The sequence below is a fragment of the Oryza sativa genome, chromosome 1 (genome assembly GCF_034140825.1).
Source record: "Oryza sativa Japonica Group chromosome 1, ASM3414082v1".
Taxonomy (NCBI): Eukaryota; Viridiplantae; Streptophyta; class Magnoliopsida; order Poales; family Poaceae; genus Oryza; species Oryza sativa.
Genome location: NC_089035.1, coordinates 19544965 through 19567355, shown reverse-complemented (window position 1 = coordinate 19567355; position 22391 = coordinate 19544965). Strand labels below are relative to the sequence as shown.

Here is a 22391-nt window from a genome sequence, read left to right as displayed (position 1 = left end):
TCATCATCATCATCATCATCATCATCATCATCATCATCATCATCATTATTATTATTATTATTATTCATCTTTGCCAAACAGTATCCCATCTAATGCTCATGAAACTCATCAAGTGTCTTTGGGTTTACTCTTTGTTTAAAGAAATGCCAAAGACGGCAGAGGAAAAGACGGCCCTTGCCGGTGGAGAGAAGCGAGAGTGCCAGTGGAGAGAGAAGACGGTGGTAGAGAGGGTGAGGTTGAGGAAGTGGGACCCACTGACGTATGGGTTACACTATTTTTTTATCTTCTTATTTGACTGACATATGGGATCCACATATTTTGTTTTAATTTTTTACTTTTCAATTTTGCTTTTTTTTATCAAACTGCCACGTAAGCACCACGTCAATATCACGTGGGATGAAAACCTAGTCAAAGGAGCTACGTAGGCATCACGTCAGTCAAAACTGAATACAATACTATCGAGGGACCTTATTTATACTGGTTTTATAAGTTGGAGAACCTATTGTATCTGGTTTTTAGGTTAAAAAAAATGAAAATCGGATTCGATGTCCAAGTTAAAGATCTCAAATGAACTTAAGAACTGCATACTTTAGGGGAGGCTTCATGGCTTTGTATTTAACAAGGGGATTACAAGCAGAGTTTTCCCCATATTGTAATGCACAAATCAATTACTGATTCTGAAATATATTTTCGTTTATAAATACACAAGTGTGGCAGTGTCGTGGGGCGATGGAGGGGAGAGGCGTTCGGAAATCCCCCATCACCTGAGGTCCCGTTCTTTTCTCCAACAAGAATTAGATTAAGATTAAGATTTTCGTGTCACACTTTTCAAACTGCTAAACAGTGTGTTTCGTGTGAAAATTTTCTATGAAAGTTGCTCTAAAATATCATATTAATATATTTTTCAAGTTTGTAATAATTAAAAACTCAATCAATTATACGTTAATACTACCTCGTTTTGTGTAAAAGAAATTTAATCTTTATCTTTAGGAGAAAAGAACACCACCTCATCAGTCACAGCCGCAGTCTTGACCATAGTTGTGGCGTGGCGGTATGGTGGAGGAACCGACATGGCGGATGAAATAACACGTGTAATGCAGATGGTGTGTAATTCTTGCATTTATTTGGTCTGCGGTAGGAAATAAAATGTCACAAAATACGATGTCCTTATAGCTATCTTATTAAAGAACACTTTAAGATGTCATGCAAATCTAATAAGTACTCCCTCCGTCCTAAAAAAAACTCAATCTAGAAGGGGATGTAACCTCTCCTAGAACAACGAATCTGGATCTAGGAGGGGTCACACTCATATCCCCTCCTAGGTTGAGATTTTTTTGGGACGGAGGGAGTAGACGATTAGCCAGCAGATGTTGTCTTGATCTGACGTGGAAGAGAAAAAGTAGATGTGAGAGGAGGAAGCCAGTGCTTCTGCAGCCGCCCGCTCGGCACGAACGGCTAGACGTGATGACAGCTTAGACCCATATCAAGAGAAAGGAGGTATAGTACATGTCGGTCCTACCAAAAATATAAAAATACTATTATATGCACTGGCTATAGCATCTTGCTTAGAGCCCATAGCAGGCTCCTCTATTATCCTTGGTCTAATCCGGTCTAATCCTACTGCGGCTGCCAGAAAGACCGCATGTACTCCCATTGCATAAAAGTTCACCCAAATGGTTATTTTCTGTGAGGAAAAGATATGACATGAAATGTGCAACACGATGGTATCTACGACTACAATCATGTAAAATTTCGTCTCTAGATATATACCATTCCTTGATTATATAAGACCAAAAAGAAGAAATGACACAAGCATTCTCTATAGATAGAAAAAGACAAGAAAATTAAGATGTGGAAAACAAGATAGGAATTGTGTACAATGACATTGTACAATAATTTTGAAAAGGGATGTAGCGAAGCTTGGTAGCGTGTTTGTTTTGGGTACAAAATGTCACAGGTTCAAATCCTGTCATCCCTACCTATTACTTCTTTCTTCTTTATAGGCAGTAGTGAGGAGGTCGATTAAAGCGGGTATAACTTTAATTTGTGGATACTATACGTAAGTGAGACACATTAGGAGTAGAAAAGGATTTGATTTTTGAAAGCGCTCTTAGTTCAGTTCGGTAGAACACGGGTCTCCAAAACCCGATGTCGTAGGTTCAAATCCTACAGAGCGTGATTCCATCTATCTTATGTCGAAGCAAGGCAAAATAACTTAACAAAACAAATTGCAATTCCAATTTGACCTCCTCCAGACCAGAGAGGAGGGCAATCAAAAAAGAAATATTACTCAATCAAAGATCCAACTGATCCCCACGTCTGTATTGCAAATACGCTGTCACGAATAATCCCGCTAAAGTAATAGGAATTAGGCCTAAGACGATTCCAAATAGAAAAACTTCAATCATTTCGATTTGTTCGAGGGGATAAAAAAAAAGGTACGATCTATCCCTAAATAGTAGTCTAAATTATCCACGAATCTCAATGACCAAGAAAAAAAGAATTGGTAATTAGTGTGTAGAATACTAGGAATCCAAAAGAGAGATTTTTTTTTCTTTTCTGTCTTATTCATTCAATTCATTTCAAATAAAACGTATCTTGTTCAAGCCAATAAAAAGAGCTAGGGTTAGAGTTAAAGCAGCCAATAGAAAACCGAAATAGTTATAGTAAGCATGAAAGGGTTAAATTCCATTTTTTTACTACTTACTACATATGTTGGTAAAGCACTTACCTAAGTTATGGAAAATTCATAATTCATCGGTTATTTTAGATAGGCAAATTTTGCTACAGGACAATGCTTATGTGTGGTTTTAGCACTAGGACACTGCCCAAACTCACTTTTGGGGAAAAACACTCCATAAACGTGGTAATTTGCGAGTGGACACCGTGTCGATTAAAATAATACTTTCCGGTTGAAGAGGAGAGAGAAATCGTGTGAAATGTCAAAAATGCCCTTGTGCCCACATGTCAGCTCTATCTCGTATCTCTCTTCTCATCTCTCTCTATATTCTCTCTCGACGGCGGTTGCTGCCACGCCTGGGAGCGGCAACGAGATCTCCCACTCGAGAATGGAGTGTTCTTGCGGCGGCGGTGCAAGGCTCCGCCTCTCGTAGGAGGTGTACGACGCAGCGGTGGACGCTTCGTGCTCCGGCATGCCGCCGCCGCCGTACACTACCGCCGCGGCGTTGAACTCCTCCTTGGGCTTGACAATAAGCGACGGCGCATACTCCGCCGCAGCGGGGAGGACCGCCGCCACTGGAACAACCGGATGCGGGTGCGGCCATGGATCCTTGAGCTGCTGCTGCACCTGGAAGTGCTTGTGGTCGGAGAGCTTCCAAATGACGAGGATGACGAGGTGCACTGTGACGAACAGGTACGGCAGCACGAGCTACACCGCTCCACTCTGCCTGCCGCGCGCTCGCTCGCCGTCGTTGCCACTCCGCTCGGCCGACGCTGCCGCTCCGCCGGCTGTGCGCTCGTCCACCGCCGCCGCCGGCCTGCTACTCCGCCGGCCACCGCGCACTCGCCCGCCTGCTTCAGCTGCCAGCTCCGCTCCGCAGCAGCCGATGCCCTGCTCCACTCTGCCGGCCGCCGTCCTCACCATCTTCGCCGCGCCCGACGCCGCCCCGTGCACCGTCGAGAGAGAATACAGAGAGAGATAGGAGATAGAGCTGACATGTGGGCCCAAGGGCATTTTTGACATTTCACGTGATTTCTCTCTTCTTTTCAACCGGAAAGTATTATTTTAATCGGCATGGTGTCCACTGGCAAATTACCATGTTTATGGAGTGTTTTCCCCCAAAAGTGAGTTTTGACAGTGTCCTAGGGCTAAAACCACACATAAGCAGTGTCCTGTAGCAAAATTTGCCTTTTAGATAATACTAAAAACAAGATAGAGTGAGATACAAAAGTGTAAAAGAAAATGGATTCATCAGATGGGGCATGAGTCCCTAATTCCGAATCAAGAGGCGGCGCCGCCGTCGCTTTGAGAGAGGGGATCGGGGGCGTCGCTCGCCGGTCGTTGCTCCGCGCCGTCACAACCGCTCAGGGGTGGGGGGGTGCCGCCGCCGTCGTCGCTCGGGGGAGATTGGGGACGTGGGGGAGGGGGGAAATGAATCCTAGGGTTAGGGTTAGGGTTTGGGTATATTTATTTAGGTTAGGATTAATCTGGACCGTCCATTCGATCGGACGGCTCCAGATGCTCCCGTGTCGGGCCGCCGGCCTATTGGGCCACCAGATGGAGGATGCAAAATGGACTTCAACAGAGAAAGGAAACATGCCAGACACATAGAATAGACAAAGGGAGGGAATATAAACTTTTCTATATTCGGCCCAAACCTAGGAGGGAGGATTTTGATTCCTTTTTCCAATTAAATAATTGTTAAATGATGTTTGTATTATTAAAAATTAGCAATTAAGCTCGGATAATTTCAATAAAATTCTAAAGAGCGTAACTAATCATGGAGAAATTAATAAAATTAAATTTAACCATGTCATTTTATTTCTCACACTTGATTTACTTATAAATTGATTTAATTATACACCTACCTACTTAAAAATACTAAATATTTCAGAAAATTTGTATTTTAATTAATTACATAATATAAATTTTTCTTAACTTTTCCTCAATTTTCTGGTCCGTACACTTCCCGGTAGAACGCACAGGCACTGTTGAAGTACCGACCCATGTTATGATCTTTTCGTCATACAAAGAGTTTCAGATGCCTCTCTAGATTGAAGGCAACGCATCCCACGCATCCCAGTCATAGAGAGTTTCAGACGCCTCCGAAGACTGAAGTTGAAGGCACCGCATCGCAGCCATAGAAAGTTTGAGACGCCTCCGAAGACTGAAGGCACCGCATCCCAGCAAGAGAAACGGAGTGTCAGCACAAGTTTTAATTGACCACATATGCTCACTGCAGAAACTAAAAGCGATTCTCATTGTGGGTGGAATGCCTTCTGCACCATTGATCCTTTGGATCCAGGGTCCCAAAAAAATAGCTAATATCCTCGTCATCCCAGATGCAATTCTGATGTTGGCCTGCAGCTTTTCCCCGGCTCCTGCGACATCTAATAGCTTGTCATTTACAGATACGTGCATGTCATTAAAAACAGTCATGTTTGCCCTGCATATTTCAAGGGAACTCCTGTAAGCTGACAGGGCACCATATGCAGCTCTCTCATTAGAGACGGCTAAGAAGATAATAACCGCACTATGTACACAAGCCTTATTAGCAGAAACCTCGTCCACTTGTTTAGATTCAAGGCGATCTCTATTTGCAGCGTCGGTTGCGGCAGCAGCAACAGCAGCAAGCGATGCGACCTTGTCCACTTGTTTGGATTCAAGACGATGGAAGGTGCGTTCCATTAGAGAGAGCGATTGCCATGCAATGTCAAGGCTATTTTGTAGCTTGAGGAGATGGTTCCTGGTCCAGAATGATTTGGTAGGAGGGGCAGCACCCAATCTCTCCAGAGATTTTGAGACGCTGCGAAACACGAATGCCAAGCGCTGGACAAAGGGAATTTGCCCCTGGATAGCCATTGTAGTAGGTACTGTGCGTAATTTCCAAGATGTAATTGCAAAAGAAGAGGACGGGCAGAGCTGCCTGAAAACAACAACTCTATCTCTTATCTCTGCTGCAGATCGATTTGTTGCGACGAGCTGAGACGATTGACGGTTGGGACTTGGGAGTTATATGGAGGCAGGCAGCCGGCGGAAGTAGAATTGAATCCGACTACGAGTCCGAGTATGGTACGCTAATAGTGGAGTAAGCCGGAGTCGGCCTGGCCTCTTGCCGCTCTTCCCTCTCGCTGCACTTGCCCAACGAACTACTGTACTATATATTCAACCGGACTGTTTCTAAACCAAATTTGAAAAATCAAGTTTCCTTCTTATGTCTGGCTGGAACGTCAAACAACAGCAAATCATCAGTTATCCTAATTCATTCCTTTTTTCTAATGTACGTTTTTTTTTTGCGGGGATTTTTCTAATGTACGTTCATAGCACAAAATTTCATTTCTGGTAATGGAGATGGGATTGCTGGCTCTCCTCTCCTCCATGGCATATTGGTATCTCTACTACTCCTCAGTCCTCACCGAGCATATATAACTTGGACTAATTACTCAGAGCATCATCCGCAACCGCAAGTAAACATGAGGAGGAGGAGGAGGAGAGTCTTCATCCCCTTTCTCTAAATTTGGTCACAAAAAATTGCCAGGAAAAAAAGCAGCAGAAATTAACTTACAAAATTTGAGCATCAGTCTTGTTGATCGATCATCATCCATGGCGTCATGTCCATGGGGTAGCTGCCGAGCACGCGGAGGAAGGAGGTGAACTCCTGTATCTCCGACAGCGCGGACCTCCGCCATGGACGCCTGGAAGTCGATGTAGAACATGTACTCGAAGTGCTTGGCCGTGCCCACGTTGGCGCCGTCGACGAACTGGATGGGATGGCGGTGGCGGTGTGGCCGGCTCTCGATCTTGGTGAGGCTGATGTCCCGGAACGCGAAGGCCGACAGCACCTTGAACAGCACCGACGTGCCCTCCCTGTCGTGCGCGAACACGATGCTCGTCTTGAATGGCCGGGTCCGTTCGCGGGACGAACCGCGTGACGTTCCCGGCGTCGTCCTGGATGTCGTCGGCGAGCACCTGGAGCCCGTACATTGCCAACAACAATCTGACAGGAAGGATACCATCAGGTACACAACTTGATAGCATCTATAATGAACATCCTGACATCTACAATGGAAACAGTGGTCTCTATGGCTTTCCTCTTCAGAAGAATTGCTCGACTAATGATGTTCCAAAGCAAGGCAGTCCAGAAAAAACTAGAGATAGTTTCCACATCGAACCATTTTTCTTTGGAGTTGTATCGGGACTCATAGTTGGTTTCTGGTTGGTCTTCGTTACCCTATTGCGGAAACTCTTTTCAGCACCTAGGTGCCGCGGCACCTAGGGTGCAAGCCGCAGGATGGCTTTGAGATTCGGACGTACCCCCCCAGTATGCGGCAGTATTTCCCGACGTGGTCGATGTATTTTGGATTTTCTTTTGACTACAGCAATACACCGGTGGGACCCACATAAAGCTGTAACGAGGCGATATACCAGACGCTGGATATGGCACGCCGTCCCCTTAGAGCAAGTCTAACAGTACAACCCACTACTAGCTCCAATTCATCTATAACCAATCTAAAAGCCAATTTATACAATAGTTGCTTACTGTACTATTAATATATGGTCCCACCTATCATACACACAGTGTGTTTTGGAGTCCGTGCTGCAGCTGGCTACAGATCTGTAGCCCGCTGCTCTTCTCTCTCATCGTTTATCTTATTAAAATATGTTTATAGCCGGCTAATAGCCTGCTATTGTACATGCTCTTATCTCGCATTCATTGTAGCTCATAGGCGGCGAATTGCTTAGAGCAAGGACAATAGTGCAGCCAACTGCTTACTCCAATTTTGATCCATCTCAGCTATAGGTAACATTGTAGCCAGTAAATACAATAATCAAGCTATACTACTATGGCCCACACTGTACAATAAATTTTATTCAAGAAATTTTATTTTAATCTCCCTTCTATTCCCACTCTCTCTCTCTCCTAATCCCCTGTTCTCGCCGGCGATTGCTTCTCAGGAACTAGGCATCCAAGCTCACCCATGGCCAAAAAGATGAACAAATTTATGGCTATATAGACATCCGTTTTGTACTATACATTTGCTCATCTACATGAAAGGAATCGGTACAGAACAATATATACACATACCTATGCTACTACTTCGCTTAAGCTATCTGATTTTTCTACAGAAAGATGTTATTCTATTTTCTCCATCAGAAAATAGAAACAACTCATCGTGCAGGCTCACGCTGCCCGTGTAACTAGGGATAGAGCGAACGGGTCACCGGAGCCGAGCTCGTCGTCCGGCGACCGGCGTTGAGCTGGCCTTCTGCACATGGAACGGTGGAAGATAGAAGTGAAGCAACCGGGCAAACCATCAAGCTGATTCATAAGCACAAGGCCTCAAAACTCAATCCAAGCTTTGTGCTCTCTTGGTCTCTCTCTTCTACTTGCTCTCCATGGCCACGGTAGACGAGAGCCGCAACATCGACCGACGAGGGCGAGGGCAACGACATGACGGTGGCAGCCGTGGCCGAGGCGGACGAAGTTGGCGGCGACAGCTGCGGTGGACAAGGTCGGCGGCAGCGGCATACAGAGGTGACGAGCACGGTTGACAAGGACGAGGGTAGCGGTGGTCGCAGTGGACAAAGGCGGCAGCGGCGGCGGACGCGGACGTGCGCGACGATGGCGGCGCGGCCCTGGACTTGGACGCTCCGACGCAGGCAACGGCGAGTAGCACGGGTGCATCGCTTGCTATGGGCGGGCCCACGTCCTCGGGCCATGCATACAGCCGGGCGACTTTAGTCGCCCGCTTGCGCCCTCTCCCCTCCCCTCTCTCCTCCAGCTCAGCATAAAATCCTACACGGATCTCCTATCGCCCATTATTGTATCTGCTCTTAGCAGGTTGCGCGCCGCACAGGCCTCCGGGGGCGCTCGTCGTGCGTACTGGAAGTGACGGCAGCGGCGGCGGCGACTCCCCCCCCAAAAAAAAAATCCCATCCCCACCCACCCCTGGGACATTAGATCTGTTTACTTGCTGATGTTCTTCATTGTGCAGCTAGGCGCCTGTGGTGACTTCGTCAATCTCAAGATATGCCGGCCCAGTCTTCCGGAGGTGCTCATAGGGGTAGGGTGTGCGTGTATGCGTTCATAGGGGTGAGTGTGCGCATGTTGTAAGCGTCTGCGTTTGTACTGTGTTTCTCAAAAAAAAAAAGATGAGCAGATTTATTTGCAGAATAATTTTTAGGGTGCAGCCCGCTGTCATACCAGATCAAGGTTGATTTTGGGGCCTTCCTAAGGAACAAGTACCCGGAGTTTGGTATGCTCTCTTTTCTGAACCATTGCTATTCATACGCAAACCTTAACTCCTGCAAAATTCCTTTCCCTAACACCGGAACTATCAACATCTCTCGCAGATGGATGAGGCAATAGTCGACGACCTTAGTTCACCCAAATGGTTATTTTCTGTGAGGAAAAGATATGATATATGAAATGTGCAACAGGATGGTATCTATGACTACAATCATGTAAAATTTTGTCTCTAGTACTAAAAGAAAGACAAATTTAAGCATTGAAAAAATTCAGAGAAATTTTACCTGAATGTAAATACAATCATGTTACACATCTTAGATTTTTTTTTTCCACAACTAAAATGACCACTTGAGCACGACATAACCATTGGCCAATTAAGTGGGGGATTCCTAACGCGCGCGTACGCGCCGCAAGCGGAAGTCACGCACCCGCTCCGAAGGCCGACACGTACACTGCCCCGTCACTAACGTAGCACTAATGATGATGTGATTAGTGATTACTGCTAATCATAATTAGTACCTACAAGAATTTTTTCTTTTTTTCTAATAGATTGAAAACTTTTGACTTAGGATTTAAACTTTGAAGTTAAATTTTAAAATCTTTCAACTCAAACTTTAAAAATTTTCAACTCAAAATTTAAATTTGCAAGATAAATTTTGAAAACTTTCGACTCAAGATTTTAAATTTGAATTATAAAACATATTTTTTTATTAAAATTATCTTATAATAGAAATTTTGATAACTTTCACTGCATCCTAAATTAATTAAGATAAAGACATAAAAAAAGAAAGACCGTATAGATGCATGCAGGCATGTGTGGGACCAAGATGTATACATGTGTGTAATGCATCTGCACGGGTGGAGACCGAGGTGCATGCATGCATGTGCATCTGGCTTGCCACGTGCGTGCGAGATATGCATCTGGCACTTCTACGCGAGATAGGAATTGCGAATTAAGTGTCCATAGCTCGACTTATAATCAGTTTAATCAGACACAGATACTAATCATTTTGGAGGACGACAAAGGTCTCCTAAACGGAAGATTAACCGCGCACTTCTATTCTGATTTATGTATAATACAATAAATTGTCACATCACTTATCAGACTGCCGTAGTATCCATGATATCCAAATTAATCAACGGAAAGCAGGAATTTTCCTAGAGGGTTGCCGTTGGAGAAAAATTACTAACGAATATTCTTGTCAAGCCAAAAATACAGCTGGTAATATCAAATATAAGGTGCTTGTATATTAAAAGATTAGTTATGATGGGCCTAAAATAAGCTCTAAATATACAAGAAAATCAAACCTAATGATAAATAAGTTAATCAATGAGTTCTGTACAAGCGTCTGGCTAATCAATGGGCTGCAAATCCCAAAAAGGCCCTTCAACCATCGGATGACTCTTCATCATCACTAGGCTGTTCATAAATTTCAAACTCTCCATCACTTGCTTCAGTGTTGTTAGGGGCATCGCCTGGTTTATTTTGGCCATCTTCATGCAGTGGAAAATTGCGCAACATCTCTTCAAGGTATCCATTGGAGAAGCCTTCTCCAGATGTATCTGATATTACACGTCATAGGAAAACTGTCGGGGACCTCATCCACAAGAAGATTGTATTGGGGCAAATATAACTATGTTTAGTAAAAATGAGAGATAATGCAAGAGAAAACAACATTTTTCATAACTAAAATGCAGAGTAGATGTTGCCTTTGTACCATAACCAAAGCAACCCACAAACATTATGGAGTAAAGACACATGGAGTATTGTCTTTGTATGAGAGCACCCACAATGGTAAAGTAAGGTGCTATCTATAAAACATGTACATCTCAGCAATAGACTAGATTAATAGTAAACCACTTCAATGGTATGTCTACATGGGTATCTATAGCTCTCTAATCCATTGCCTCGTTTTTCTCTATAGACTATCTATAGACTATCTCCATGTTAGTAGATAGCTTTGCTCTCTCTTTTCATTTAATCTCTTCCAAGTAGGAAAATATGCTGACATAGATCTCTTGTAGAGAGCTTATAGATAATCATTGTGGGTGCCCTCAGAAATCTACTACTTCTCCACAAGTTCATAATGAACTATTCAAATTACCAACACCATAAATGCAACCTTAAGCTGTTATTCACATCCAATTGTTTCAATGCATATGAACCAATTGTTGCAGAATAAGCGAAAACCTCAGAAGGTTGTTTTTGTTTACTTCACTGACCAACTAAAAACTAATAAAAAGCGAGGATCAGTTTGAAAATAGTAAATCCCTACGATTAAGCATAATCTATCAAGATTCATGTCAAGGATACAGGGATCATCCAAGGTGAAATCAGGGACATCATCTGCCTTCAAGCAATGCAAAAAAGGATTAGTTTCTGCAGCAAATTATGGGAAGTTAGTACGACCATGAAAAATAATGGCATACCATAGGTGGAGATTCATAGCCATCTGACTCTTTATCTTCCTCTTCATCATCCTCCGCATCCTCACTATCAGAGTTGTTGCCACCAGCTTGATCCTCAGTTCCATTATGTCTGTCAGATGCTTCTGGAGAAAAGGATTTAACAACCAGGTCACATGTGGTTAAGCATCTCTGAAAAAAAAAAAACCAACAAGTATCTACACTCATCCATACAAACAGGGAGCCATCTGCCCTGAGCTTTTGGCATGCCTGTCAGAATAAAAGTACAAAACAGTAGAATACATAATCGATAGTTGTGCAACTTGAACCATGATACCCGGCTTTTTCTGAATTTTACTGAACAGCAAATATGTTAAGCCATCCAGAGCAGCGATATGTTCATACTGCTCATATCTCAGAGCATGTCCCCAAAATATGAAATGTAAACCATTATGTTCTGAGTGCCCTATGACCATACATATCGAACAAAATGCATTTTGGTAGTATTGAGAAGACAAAAGGGAATAAACTTAACAATACCCTTATTTTCCTTTAGTTGCTGAGATCTGCAAAGTGCTTCCTGCTTCTTAGACCTTTCAATAAGTTCATAGGCATTCCTCAAAAAGTTTTTGGCATCTTCATTAGGGCATAATGAGAATAACCGTATGCTCAATTGCAATCTCAAGGTTTTAATCATCGGCTTACAAAACCAACCTGTCAAATGCTACACAAGAATCAGTTATTTTTTATTATATAATACATCACTAAAAAAATCTAGTACTCCCTCCGTCCCAAATTATACGGTGCCCCCCTTTTTAAGAAAAATCGAACTTTGTAGCTTTTGACTAATAATCATACTAACTATATCTATACTAAGTATTATGCATGTTATATACTAGATTCATATTTTAAAGTACTTTCATGTGATGCTAATTTCATATTTGTTGGGATCATAGAATGGAATAAAATACTAGTCAAAGTATGTTATTGAAGACCATGTAAAAAAAAATATAGGCCTTATAGTTTGGGACAGAGGGAGTACTAGCTATGAATCAAGATCGTTGGACATGAAATGACCACTGCAAAATTAAGCATGCATGATCTAGACTAAAAGTTGCTGAAGTACAAAAAGCCCTGCTTGCAGCAGCACAAACTAGCCAGGTACTTTCTTTAACAACATACTTGTAATAATTCATAATGAGATCACGATATACATCCTCAAGATCAGCAATAGATCCCAGAACTCGAGTACTCAACAATAAGACTCAACATAGTTAATTCCAATTAAACAGAAAAGATGTATTAAGTATATTTCGCATCCAAAATTTAGTGTCCATAGAAAAATTAATAAGTACATATCTTTCCCCCTTTTATTTAACATTATTTTGAGTCAGTCTCTCAGAAATCAGATATGTTACACCTTTAGAAAACCCTATTGATATATCCTAATAAAATATAATTCATGAGTCATTTAACAAATATCTACTAATATAGTTTCAGATACTGAGTTTGATGACACACATTTGAAAACACCAAAATGAATGGAGGAATTGACAGTTAAGATATGTTCGGTGTGCAGTTTTAGGTACTGTGAAAACCTCAGACACAGTGTCCAGGTAGAACAAACGAGAAAAAGCCTGAACATAGTTGTTTTTGTTACTCACTGAGCAAGTTGGTTGATGAGAAGGTTTTCGAATTTCCGCTTGAATAAAGTCATCCTTCAGTTCAAATAATTGCAGGAAGATGAAACTCTTCGATGGCATCACTTCAAGCTTGCACATCTCTGTCCACTTTTCAGGTCTAAAAGCGCCCAAAAAAACAAAACTAAAGATCTCTGCAATGGAAATGGCCTTCGTATGCAAAGAAAAAGGATTTGAAGTTTTGAACAAAATCATCCAGACACTAAATTTACAACGGACAATGCAATTATCGACACAAATCAAATGAGTCACTGGAGATATTTTTTTCATGGAAATGTGTATGTATTTACCACGATAAAAAAAAGATACAAAACTGTCTTCTTAAAATTACAAATAATGTTATCACAGATATAAAACTAAGCAGAGTACTCTCATTTGTCAAAGATATGATCAATTGTCCACATATTAGTATGGAAAACTAAAAATGATGGTGTGCCAGTTGCTATAGTGATTAATAAGAATATCATTTATAGCATAATGCTGTATCGTAAACCAAAATATAAACAGAAAGGAAAATGAGGATTGGGGCACTAAATTGAGGGAAGATGGAGCAATCGACAGATAATGAACTAGATGTTTATAAAACAATATACTGATATGACATTTCTCAAGCTAAAAGAAGATATCACTCACAGGAAGAAATATTACTAACCTACGCTCCTTCCTTGGAAGATTCCTCAGCTCAGGGGGCATGCGAAAATCAATTCTCTGAAACCTACACCCAAAAACAAAACATTCCAAACAGCTTTTAAAAATGGCAGAAATAAAACTTTCCTCAGTTTAAAGAAAAGTATAGAAAAGAAAATGCCAAATGTTAATCATTTTAAAGCCTCAAATTTCAGATGAAATGGATTTATCCTCCAAACTTCCACATAAAACGAAAGCATACCTAAAGAACCTAAATTATTTTTGGAACCAAAAATCAACATCGGAATTTGGGAAGCAAATCGCAACTTTTGTTTAATAAATTGTCTGCATCAATAATAATTGCTGCATGAACTACAGAAACCTTCCTAAATACTAGACCAATTATTTCTGCATGATTGGTGGACAAGGAGCAGAATAATAATGATCACATAAATCATCCTCTTATTTTGAGTTGGTTCTGAAATTTACAGATAGAAAGGTCAGAGTTAACCAGAACATCTACTGACAATAACATATACAATGAATATATCATTCTATTCCCTCTTGCTCTAATGACAAGGACTTGACTATTTACTGCTATAAACATTACAATGTTTTCAAATTATAATTATGTTTGTACACTCTGCTGGTCCAGAACAGACCATGGTGATGAATCATGGATGAAAGAGAACTACAGCAATGAAATGCCAGAGATATCTCCTTTTTTCCCTTTTGTTTCCTTTTTTTTTTTTTGGGGGGGGGGGGTGGTTTGTGATGGTTCAACCCTAAAACCTTGAGAACTACAGAAACCATATCCCACTAGTAATCATGTCTACCCAATCAATCCTTTACGTTATCATGAGAAAACAGATGGAATGTTGACATCACAATAATGGCTACTCCCTCCGTCCCAGAATATAAGAAGTTTTAGAGTTAGACATGGTTATTAAGAAAGTAGGTAGAAGTGAATGGTGGAGGGTTGTGATTGGATGAGTAGTGGAGGTAGGTGGAAAAAGTGAATGGTGGAGGGTTGTGATTGGTTGGGAAGAGAATGTTGGGGGAGAAGTTGTTATATTTTGGGACAACTCCTAAGGGCTAAAAGTAGTTATATTTTGGGACGGAGGGAGTACCAACTAAGGATGCAGAGCTGCAGGCTTAGTGCTATTACCTGCCTGGTGTGCACTTATGCTATTATTTCAAAATACCAAATCATCATTACAATATTGTTAGTGGCAATGCGGCACATTATAAATTAGTAAACTAGGATCAGAGCAGTTGTTTGACAAGTTAGCTGGAATATAGCTTATGCTGATCCAAATCATCTGATGTTAGCCATGATATAGTCCAATAAACTGGCATCCAGATCCAATTAACTGGCCTGCCAGTTTCCCCGTAACCTGATTAACCCAATCCATCTAAAAAAAATCATCAAACTATACAATTGCAGATTGCAAAGGCAGAAGCACTATTGCTACCGATCCAGAAATCTGTGCTTCACTTGGAGAATGATCTGGTAAGACACATTATTTTTCTTGTCACTTGTGCATTGTACTTAATTATTCTATTATTATCTTAATCAATGGTCACTTTTATGCTTCCATCTAAAAAGGGGAACATGAGAAGCATTACGTACAAAACACACTTTTTCTGTCTATAATAATGCAATGGAAAAAGGTGCCAAATAAATAACAATTACAAAAGGAGGCCCATGCTTACATTCGTGAGTCTGGGTCTTTTCGAGGATCATATCCTCTTCTGATCCAGAATTTGCCGAAAGGACCAGTAGAAAAGTAATATCCAGCTCTAAAGAGAAGCCTGAGCAGATAAACAAAACATACCCAAGAGAAAGAATGAATGAAGAACATATCAGATGGAAAGGCATATCCAAAATAATGATGGAATTGTACAAACAGAAAGGAATAATGAGACCTTTTGAATTGGCTTTGTGAGATCTGCAAACCATCATCAATCAAACATTCATAAAGTGACTGCCTTGGCCAAACAGGACGCTCATCAAACATTTTGCACACAGCCATCTGCCAACCCCACTCTGCTGAATTTTTCGAAATGTGGTCTTCCCAATTAATCTTTTCTGGAACAGGTAAGGGCCAATTATGGTAACAAAGAACACAGAACAATATTGCCAATTATATCATAATGAAGGTACTAAAGGCCTTGAGATCTAGGCTTATTTCCCATCCCCTATCTCTCAAGGCCTCAAGCACAAGCCAGGCACGAACACACTCCCATCGCATAAACCGCCCCAGGCAGCTAACCCCCAACTCATCCACCTGATGGCTTAGCGTCATGTACTGTGATGTGCCGATACTTCCAAAAAAGTGTGTATCCGTGTAATGACATGTCCAATTCTGACATGTCTCCAACACGCCTCCGATACATGTCAACCAAGTATCAGCCAATTAAACAGCAAAATAACTAATTTAGTTATCCGAAACACCATCGACACTTCTCTGCATGTGACATGGCCTGGCCCATTAAGCCACATACTAATCATATCCCTGTAATGCAACTATGCTGGCTTTCTTAGCTACTCTAGAGTGAAAGCACACTTGCTGAAAAAGAAAGGTGAATCCAAATATGTCATAAGGTAACAGTACCTATTCGTAAGGTAAATGGAATTCTAGGATATATATATGGCCATGTATTGACTGAATTCTAGGCACTAAGGATCATCATTGAGGCACATTTTCCTTGCTTGCAGTGCATTGTTTTTTTATATTGGTGACAAACAATTGAGAATTTGAAAAAAATATATATATTATTTTTAATGAAAATATGAAGCGGTGTCGCTGTATCGGCATTTTTTTGGAAATTGGCAACTTCCTGTATCAGTGTCGTACTGTGCCTCATCGATGTATCTGTCATGTCCATGCATCATAGATTCATGGGTCACGTGACTCAAAAACCAAGCCATCTCAACCCCAGCTCAATATAAGGCCTGCTCATGTTCTACCCCATGGCTCCAAGGGAAGTAAGCAAATTGCTTTCTTATTTTCTAGGTTGCTTTTTTTTTGCTCAATTTTCTCCATTCACCTATATGTTTCCAGTTAGTGCCCTGTGCCCTTGGAAATACTAGTGTCAGTCTTGTTAGTTTTCTCTGTGGGTCTTGCTTTCTTGCTTGCATGATGTACAAGTACAAATTGAAGTGATGAAACATAATTTGATAAAAACCAAATACTGCACCAAATTACTTCAGCAATTTGGTGTGGTATATATTTCCTAGAACCCAAAAAAGAATTTCCAGCCCTATTTAGAGTTACACCTTTGCTTAGGAAATCTATACTCGATGACTTAAGCCCATCATTACAATATAGCTGTTGATTATGTTGAACCTACCCCGAGATTATATGTCAGTTTGTGGTAACTAAGCTGTGCTTATTCCAGATCATCTTTGAAAATCAACTGCAAACAATTTAGTAAGAATTGGATTGATAAATCATATTGATCGGGTTGGTTTAGCCAATTCTGCTATGCTTTGCTTGAACCTCTGATATTTCCACTCACTGATTTTATTTTCTTAAACAAATATTGTGCCCTATATGAGTAGAAACAGAACAATATCTTTAGCTGCAATTTGGTTTAGAAAAAAGTAGTGCCTTAATGTAGATTTAACCATCAAGCTCAAACTCAGTGCTAAATAAAGCACTACTTGTTAATATCACTTTATGAATAATCCAAAACAAACAGAGAACTACGATGCATGAATTCATTCTTCTGATTGGAAAATATCCCTCAGGAGCACCTTAATTTATCTTTAGAACTTTGCCACTCGGCCAAAAATGGGAAGCTATTAGAATGTTTAGTTACGAGGACAACCTCTGATTCAGTGATGGACCAACGCATCTTGTCCTCCAGAACAAGAGGGTCTTAGAACCAACATATTCCTAGTATCAAAGAGACAAAGAAGATCCCATATCTCAACTAAGGCTATATAAAATAATATCCTTCCCAAGCAAGAAATTCTCCATATATCATTTTTGTTCTATTTCGAATTTTCATTCCAGACAACCCCCCCCCCCCCCAAATAAAAAAAATAAAAAAAAAAGTGTGCACGGTACTCTTTTGGCTTATCTTTATTTTTATTTTTTTTCTTGCCAACAACTATTGAGGCCAGGAACATATATTTTCAAGGGAAAAAGGCAAACTTGACAGGACAACAGTAGAAAAGGATATCTTGAACATTGAAAGGAAGTGCAAGGGTTGGTCCAATATCCATCTGTTAATAAAGAAACATACACACAATTAAAATTCAGTCAACAAGCCAATTCGAATTGTCAAGAACTCAAGATCTCAAATGAAACAAGCCACAGAGAATAAATAAGCATAAGAACAATTATTTTGTATCATTTCATAGTATAGTTTCTATGCTAATATGTTGTGGATACTCCATCAGCTGTCAGTAAGCAGCTGAGAACAAGCAATATACCAAGTTTTATCCCTTAAACCAGTGTATACTGTTTAAAACATTTCAGAATACTGGAGGTGGTTTGTGCCCAATTCCCCTTATCTTAGCATGAACAAAAAATGTCCATGAACCCAATTGCACAGATCACATGGGACCATACCATCACAACTCCTGCATCTCTGTCATGAGCCTGAGTATTTTATATTTGAAGAAGAGAATAGACGGATAAAAACATAGTTATATTTTGGACCAGAGGCTTCTGCATAGAGAGAATCAATTTCCATGGCAAAGCAAGGGTTCACAATCCTAGTTGGCCATAAACTGGAACTCAAACAGAAGCAGTTTGTTTCAATCAATTGTATCCACTGTGTTTTAAATGGAGACAACACTGTGATCCTAGCTCACACCATAATTCTAGCATGTATTACAAAGGATATTAGAAAACTAGACGCTCTTACAATATAGTGAGATAACAAAAGAATGAAGTTCTGCCTCCATTTCGTTTACAAGGCATATTGAGGAGATCATCAAACTAAGAAAGTGGTAGAAGCAAATGGCCCTGCTATTCATAGCATTAATGCTTCAGTAATAGTAAACAGACTAGTTAGTGTGGTTGTTTCAATAATAAGGGTTGGAAAGGGAGGGATGATAAAGGAGGTAAAAGCAGAAAAAAAAAAGTACATTAAATGCACACGCACACTATATATTTTGGAAGGAGCTCATAAAGTTAGTAGGGTAGGTTTTATTTTGAAATGGGCGTAGTGGAAATCAAGATGGCTAAGTAATGCAGAGCCATGTAAACTACTGGGTCTACCCTGGTAGTAATTTCCATTAAAAAAAATGCAGAGCCAAGTAAAGTTTACCCGCAAGATAAAAAACATAGGAGAAATTTACAGTTATATGCACCAGTAGATACTCATGTGCCCCCTAGAATCATGTAACTAAACTAGTGTGTGCAACGATGACAAACCTCCCATCGATGCTGTACAACTCCCCTTTGCATGCTTTTGGACAATGCATTAGACGATGGGAGAAGCCTAAAACAATTCCATCAAACAATATTAGGCAATAATATTGATAAATCATTTTTTAGTTACAATATGCTACAGATACAGAAAAGTAGAGTTCTACGCAGCTTTCACTTCTGTTACTATTTAACTCTGATTTCAGTTATGCAAAATGGTTCTCTATATACTAGAAGAGGCACAATGGTAACTCTAGAAGATTTGTAGACTACTAAACTTCACTACATGGAACGAATGCCCTTTTCAAGCAAGTGCACACGCATAATTTATTTTAGCATTACAGAAAGGTTAGGGAGCATGTAGAAAATCAGAGTACTTCTGAAAATAGTCAGTTACTGTTGATATTTTGTTGAGGATTAGTGATGCAACAAAAATTGCTGTAGAACTGTAGGAGGCCTATGATGAGTTCTACTAAGGACATTTGGGCTTAGGCAAACAAAAGGTAGTTTGTAACAAGAAAAGCCAGTCACTATCCAGGAGTTAATTTTTGTTATCATGCACATACTGCAATTCTTACTTCTCTGTCAATACAGACTACCCATTTCATTACTCATCCAAAAACAAGATCGAAAAAACTGTGCACACTAAATCTATAAAGGTCGCGGTGATTAGCCTTGCCTCCAAGTTGAACACTTCTTTCCTCAAAACTTTTCAACCATAAAAGCCATGATTAATATGCTCAAAGATCATAGATATGCAAATCCAACAGAATTTTCAGGCATATTGCAACATGGTGCATCAGATAATGTGCAAATCCCATTTGCTGTTCCATGATGTGTAAATCAAGAGGGAATTACATTCACACTCATATTGAAGGACTATTCTTACCTTTTGAACACTAATATAAGAAGAGTTAATAAAAATTATAAAACAATATTCAATTCCATTTTCTAACTATGTAGTTAGTGTTACTTACGCTATCTTTGTTGGTTTATCCTTTATTGAGAAGAGTGGTGGCACTAACATCATGACATCTTCATTATCTGTCATCCAGGAGAGGAAATAAACAATTAAGATATATTACTATCAGGCATTGCATGTGAAAGTACAGGATCAGAAGGTAAGCTACCGTTACACAAATGTTCTTTATTATTTGGACACTCCGGATGTTTTCTTTTTCTCGTTTCTGCAGCATGCACTGGAACAACATGCTGAAAATCTGCCATACCTGCATAAACATGTATATGAGCACATTTTCATCACAAATAGCCATTGATTGAGAGTGACTTTACAAGAGGAATAAGTTTGTGTGTGTTTAGTATCATAGAATTTATAACTTTAATTTTACAATTACAACCACAAGGGTTGACAAGTGAGACAGTCAAACAAGACAAGTTTTATACAGTGTCACATACATAGAGTATTTTAACTCAATTCTGATTTCAGAAGATAGGAGAAGTTCTTGAGGCAATAAGAAACCTCTCAGGACACATTAAGTAGAACAGACTCATTTGGGTGCCTTTCATTGGGACACTTTTTAGAATTAGTGCTTCATATAGGGTCCTTTGTGCAAAATTCCTTATCCTATATATGTGCAAACTTACAGATTTTGCCTCCTGTATATCAAATAAATCATTTTTTTTCTCTTACCACTAAGGAATGTCCTATTCTCATTCTCACCACTAATTTTATGTGAGTTCACACTTATGCAAACCCTAGTGGCCTTCTCAAAGATGCCGTTCAATGGGGTTTGATCCTTAGAAAATTGAACATGAAAGTTAGAAAACAGGAAAAAAAATAACTCATATAGGATTCTCAAGAAGATTACAAAAAAAAATAGTTGAACAAGCAAATTCAAACAAACAATTTAGTTGTGAAGAATACAGAAGGAAGTTTCCAAGAAAAAGTACACTGTAAACAACTTTTTGATTTTCTTTTGCTTTTATAGAATATTGTTAAAATTTAACTAGCATAAAGATATTAGTGTTTTTTTTAACTCTTTTCACAAGTTATACCTGTTTTTTCCCCCATACATTTGAAAGCCACGATGACTTAAATGGATATTCCTTGGTTATTTTTCATATTTCAAGAAATAAATTCAATTTCCCTACAGAACAAAACCATCTAGCGGAGAATGGTTTTCTTTGATGTTTTAAGGAAATTTTGGTTTGACGTATTGAGAAGACCCCTAACGAGTACCTGGACACACCCCCAAATCATTCTAACATAAACAACTATTTTGGTGTGGTCCTTAAATAATGAAGATTTTTTTTTCTGAGCATCCACCGAGCAAGCTTGTTTAGATCTTCCATGAAGTAAACTCGGGCCAACTGTTCTAACAGGACAAGCACACAACACAACAGCCACTCTACAAGTGAATGAAAAGACGAGGCATTTCATCAAACAGGTGGCGCTCAGCGCGCTGACCTTCGAAGTGGTAGGCGTTCCGGACACGCGCAACCACCTCGGCGCGCGGCGGCGCGGTACCGCCCTTGGGCCTGGAGAGGCGGAGCACCAGGCCGGCGGACATGCGGGGCTCACCGAAGGCCGGGTGGCAGTAGGGATCCTCGGGGCGGAAGCGGAGCTCGAGGCGGGCGCCAGGGTCGGAGCCCCTGACCTACGAGGGAGCAAAAAAAAAAAAGGGCAAAGCCGCAGTCAGCCACGCCCCGCCGCGCGCAAGCCCGCAAGAGAGGCGTTCCGAGTCGACGCACCTTGGCGATGGCGGGGAGGCCGCCGAGGGTCTGGGCGGCGCGGGCCGGGGAGGACGGGTAGCCCGGGTAGTGGACGGCGAATGCCTCGGCGGCCGGGATGGTGCCCGAGACGGCGCCGCCGGTTACAGTGGACGGCGAAGTCGGCGGAGGCGGCGCCTCGGCGTCGGGGAGGGAGGGGGAGGAAGGCGGTGACGCCATCCGCGGCTAGGTGGGGAGCGGGGGAAGAGAGAGAGAGAGAGAGAGAGAGAGAGAGAGAGAGAGAGAGAGGAGAGCGTGCGCCGCGGGTTACAGTGATCACACTTCTGATATGAAATGTTGGCGGCGGCGAGGGCGGTGCGGGAGGCGAGGCGGCGGCGCTGCTTCGGCCGTGCTCGCCGAACGGCGACGGGGAAGCGGCGGCGGAAGGGGTGGGTGGTTACATGCCGAGGGGTATTTTGGGGTAGCGGACAAGGACGCGAGGAGAGATCCCTGGACCCTGGTTCCTGGATCCAAGATCCTACGGCCAGAAATTTAGTGACTTTTTATTTAAATAATATATATAGTGAGCCATAAAACACCCAGGGCCTGTTTGGCTAAGGGCAAGCACAATAAGGACTAATCAACCTACTATTAGCCCGTCCAGGTCA

The 22391-nt window shown here is 41.2% G+C and overlaps 2 protein-coding genes and 1 non-coding gene across 4 annotated transcripts; 1 reads left to right on the top strand and 2 right to left on the bottom strand.

The window, feature by feature from the left end:
• The first annotated feature begins 2104 nt into the window (after window positions 1-2104).
• Window positions 2105-2178, top strand: TRNAW-CCA (transfer RNA tryptophan (anticodon CCA)). The gene has a single exon. It is a non-coding gene; the product is annotated as a tRNA-Trp (tRNA).
• A 2456-nt stretch (window positions 2179-4634) lies between these two features.
• On the bottom strand, window positions 4635-6863 carry LOC4323942 (uncharacterized). Its single transcript, XM_015777864.3, has 2 exons — window positions 6246-6863; window positions 4635-5070 (listed from the first exon to the last, which is right to left on the bottom strand). The coding sequence occupies exons 1-2, from the start codon at window positions 6694-6696 to the stop codon at window positions 4730-4732; spliced, it is 792 nt and encodes a 263-aa protein (XP_015633350.1). The 5' UTR covers window positions 6697-6863; the 3' UTR covers window positions 4635-4729.
• A 3233-nt stretch (window positions 6864-10096) lies between these two features.
• On the bottom strand, window positions 10097-22174 carry LOC4323940 (uncharacterized). Of its 2 annotated transcripts, none has more exons than XM_015766861.3 (14): window positions 21766-22174; window positions 21482-21671; window positions 20184-20282; window positions 20031-20097; window positions 19060-19126; window positions 17858-17900; window positions 15593-15764; window positions 15380-15478; window positions 13689-13751; window positions 13001-13136; window positions 11877-12060; window positions 11361-11482; window positions 11245-11281; window positions 10097-10493 (listed from the first exon to the last, which is right to left on the bottom strand). In XM_015766861.3, the coding sequence occupies exons 1-14, from the start codon at window positions 21961-21963 to the stop codon at window positions 10318-10320; spliced, it is 1653 nt and encodes a 550-aa protein (XP_015622347.1). In that variant the 5' UTR covers window positions 21964-22174; the 3' UTR covers window positions 10097-10317. The 2 variants fall into 2 exon arrangements, with proteins under 2 accessions (XP_015622347.1, XP_015622346.1); XM_015766860.3 differs by having other exon boundaries at window positions 11245-11277.
• Window positions 22175-22391: the final 217 nt, after the last annotated feature.

Coding starts and splice junctions, on each gene's coding strand:
- LOC4323940 (XM_015766860.3), bottom strand. CDS start 21,963: ATGGCGTCACCGCCTTCCTCCCCCTCCCTCCCCGACGCCGAGGCGCCG. Junction 13,752..15,379: donor AAAGACCCAGACTCACGAAT/GTAAGCATGGGC, acceptor TTTTGGGTGTAG/GTTTCAGAGAATTGATTTTC. Junction 11,483..11,876: donor GCAACTAAAGGAAAATAAGG/GTATTGTTAAGT, acceptor CCTTTTCTCCAG/AAGCATCTGACAGACATAAT.
- LOC4323942 (XM_015777864.3), bottom strand. CDS start 6,696: ATGGTATCCTTCCTGTCAGATTGTTGTTGGCAATGTACGGGCTCCAGG. Junction 5,071..6,245: donor AAGACTGATGCTCAAATTTT/GTAAGTTAATTT, acceptor ACAAGCTATTAG/ATGTCGCAGGAGCCGGGGAA.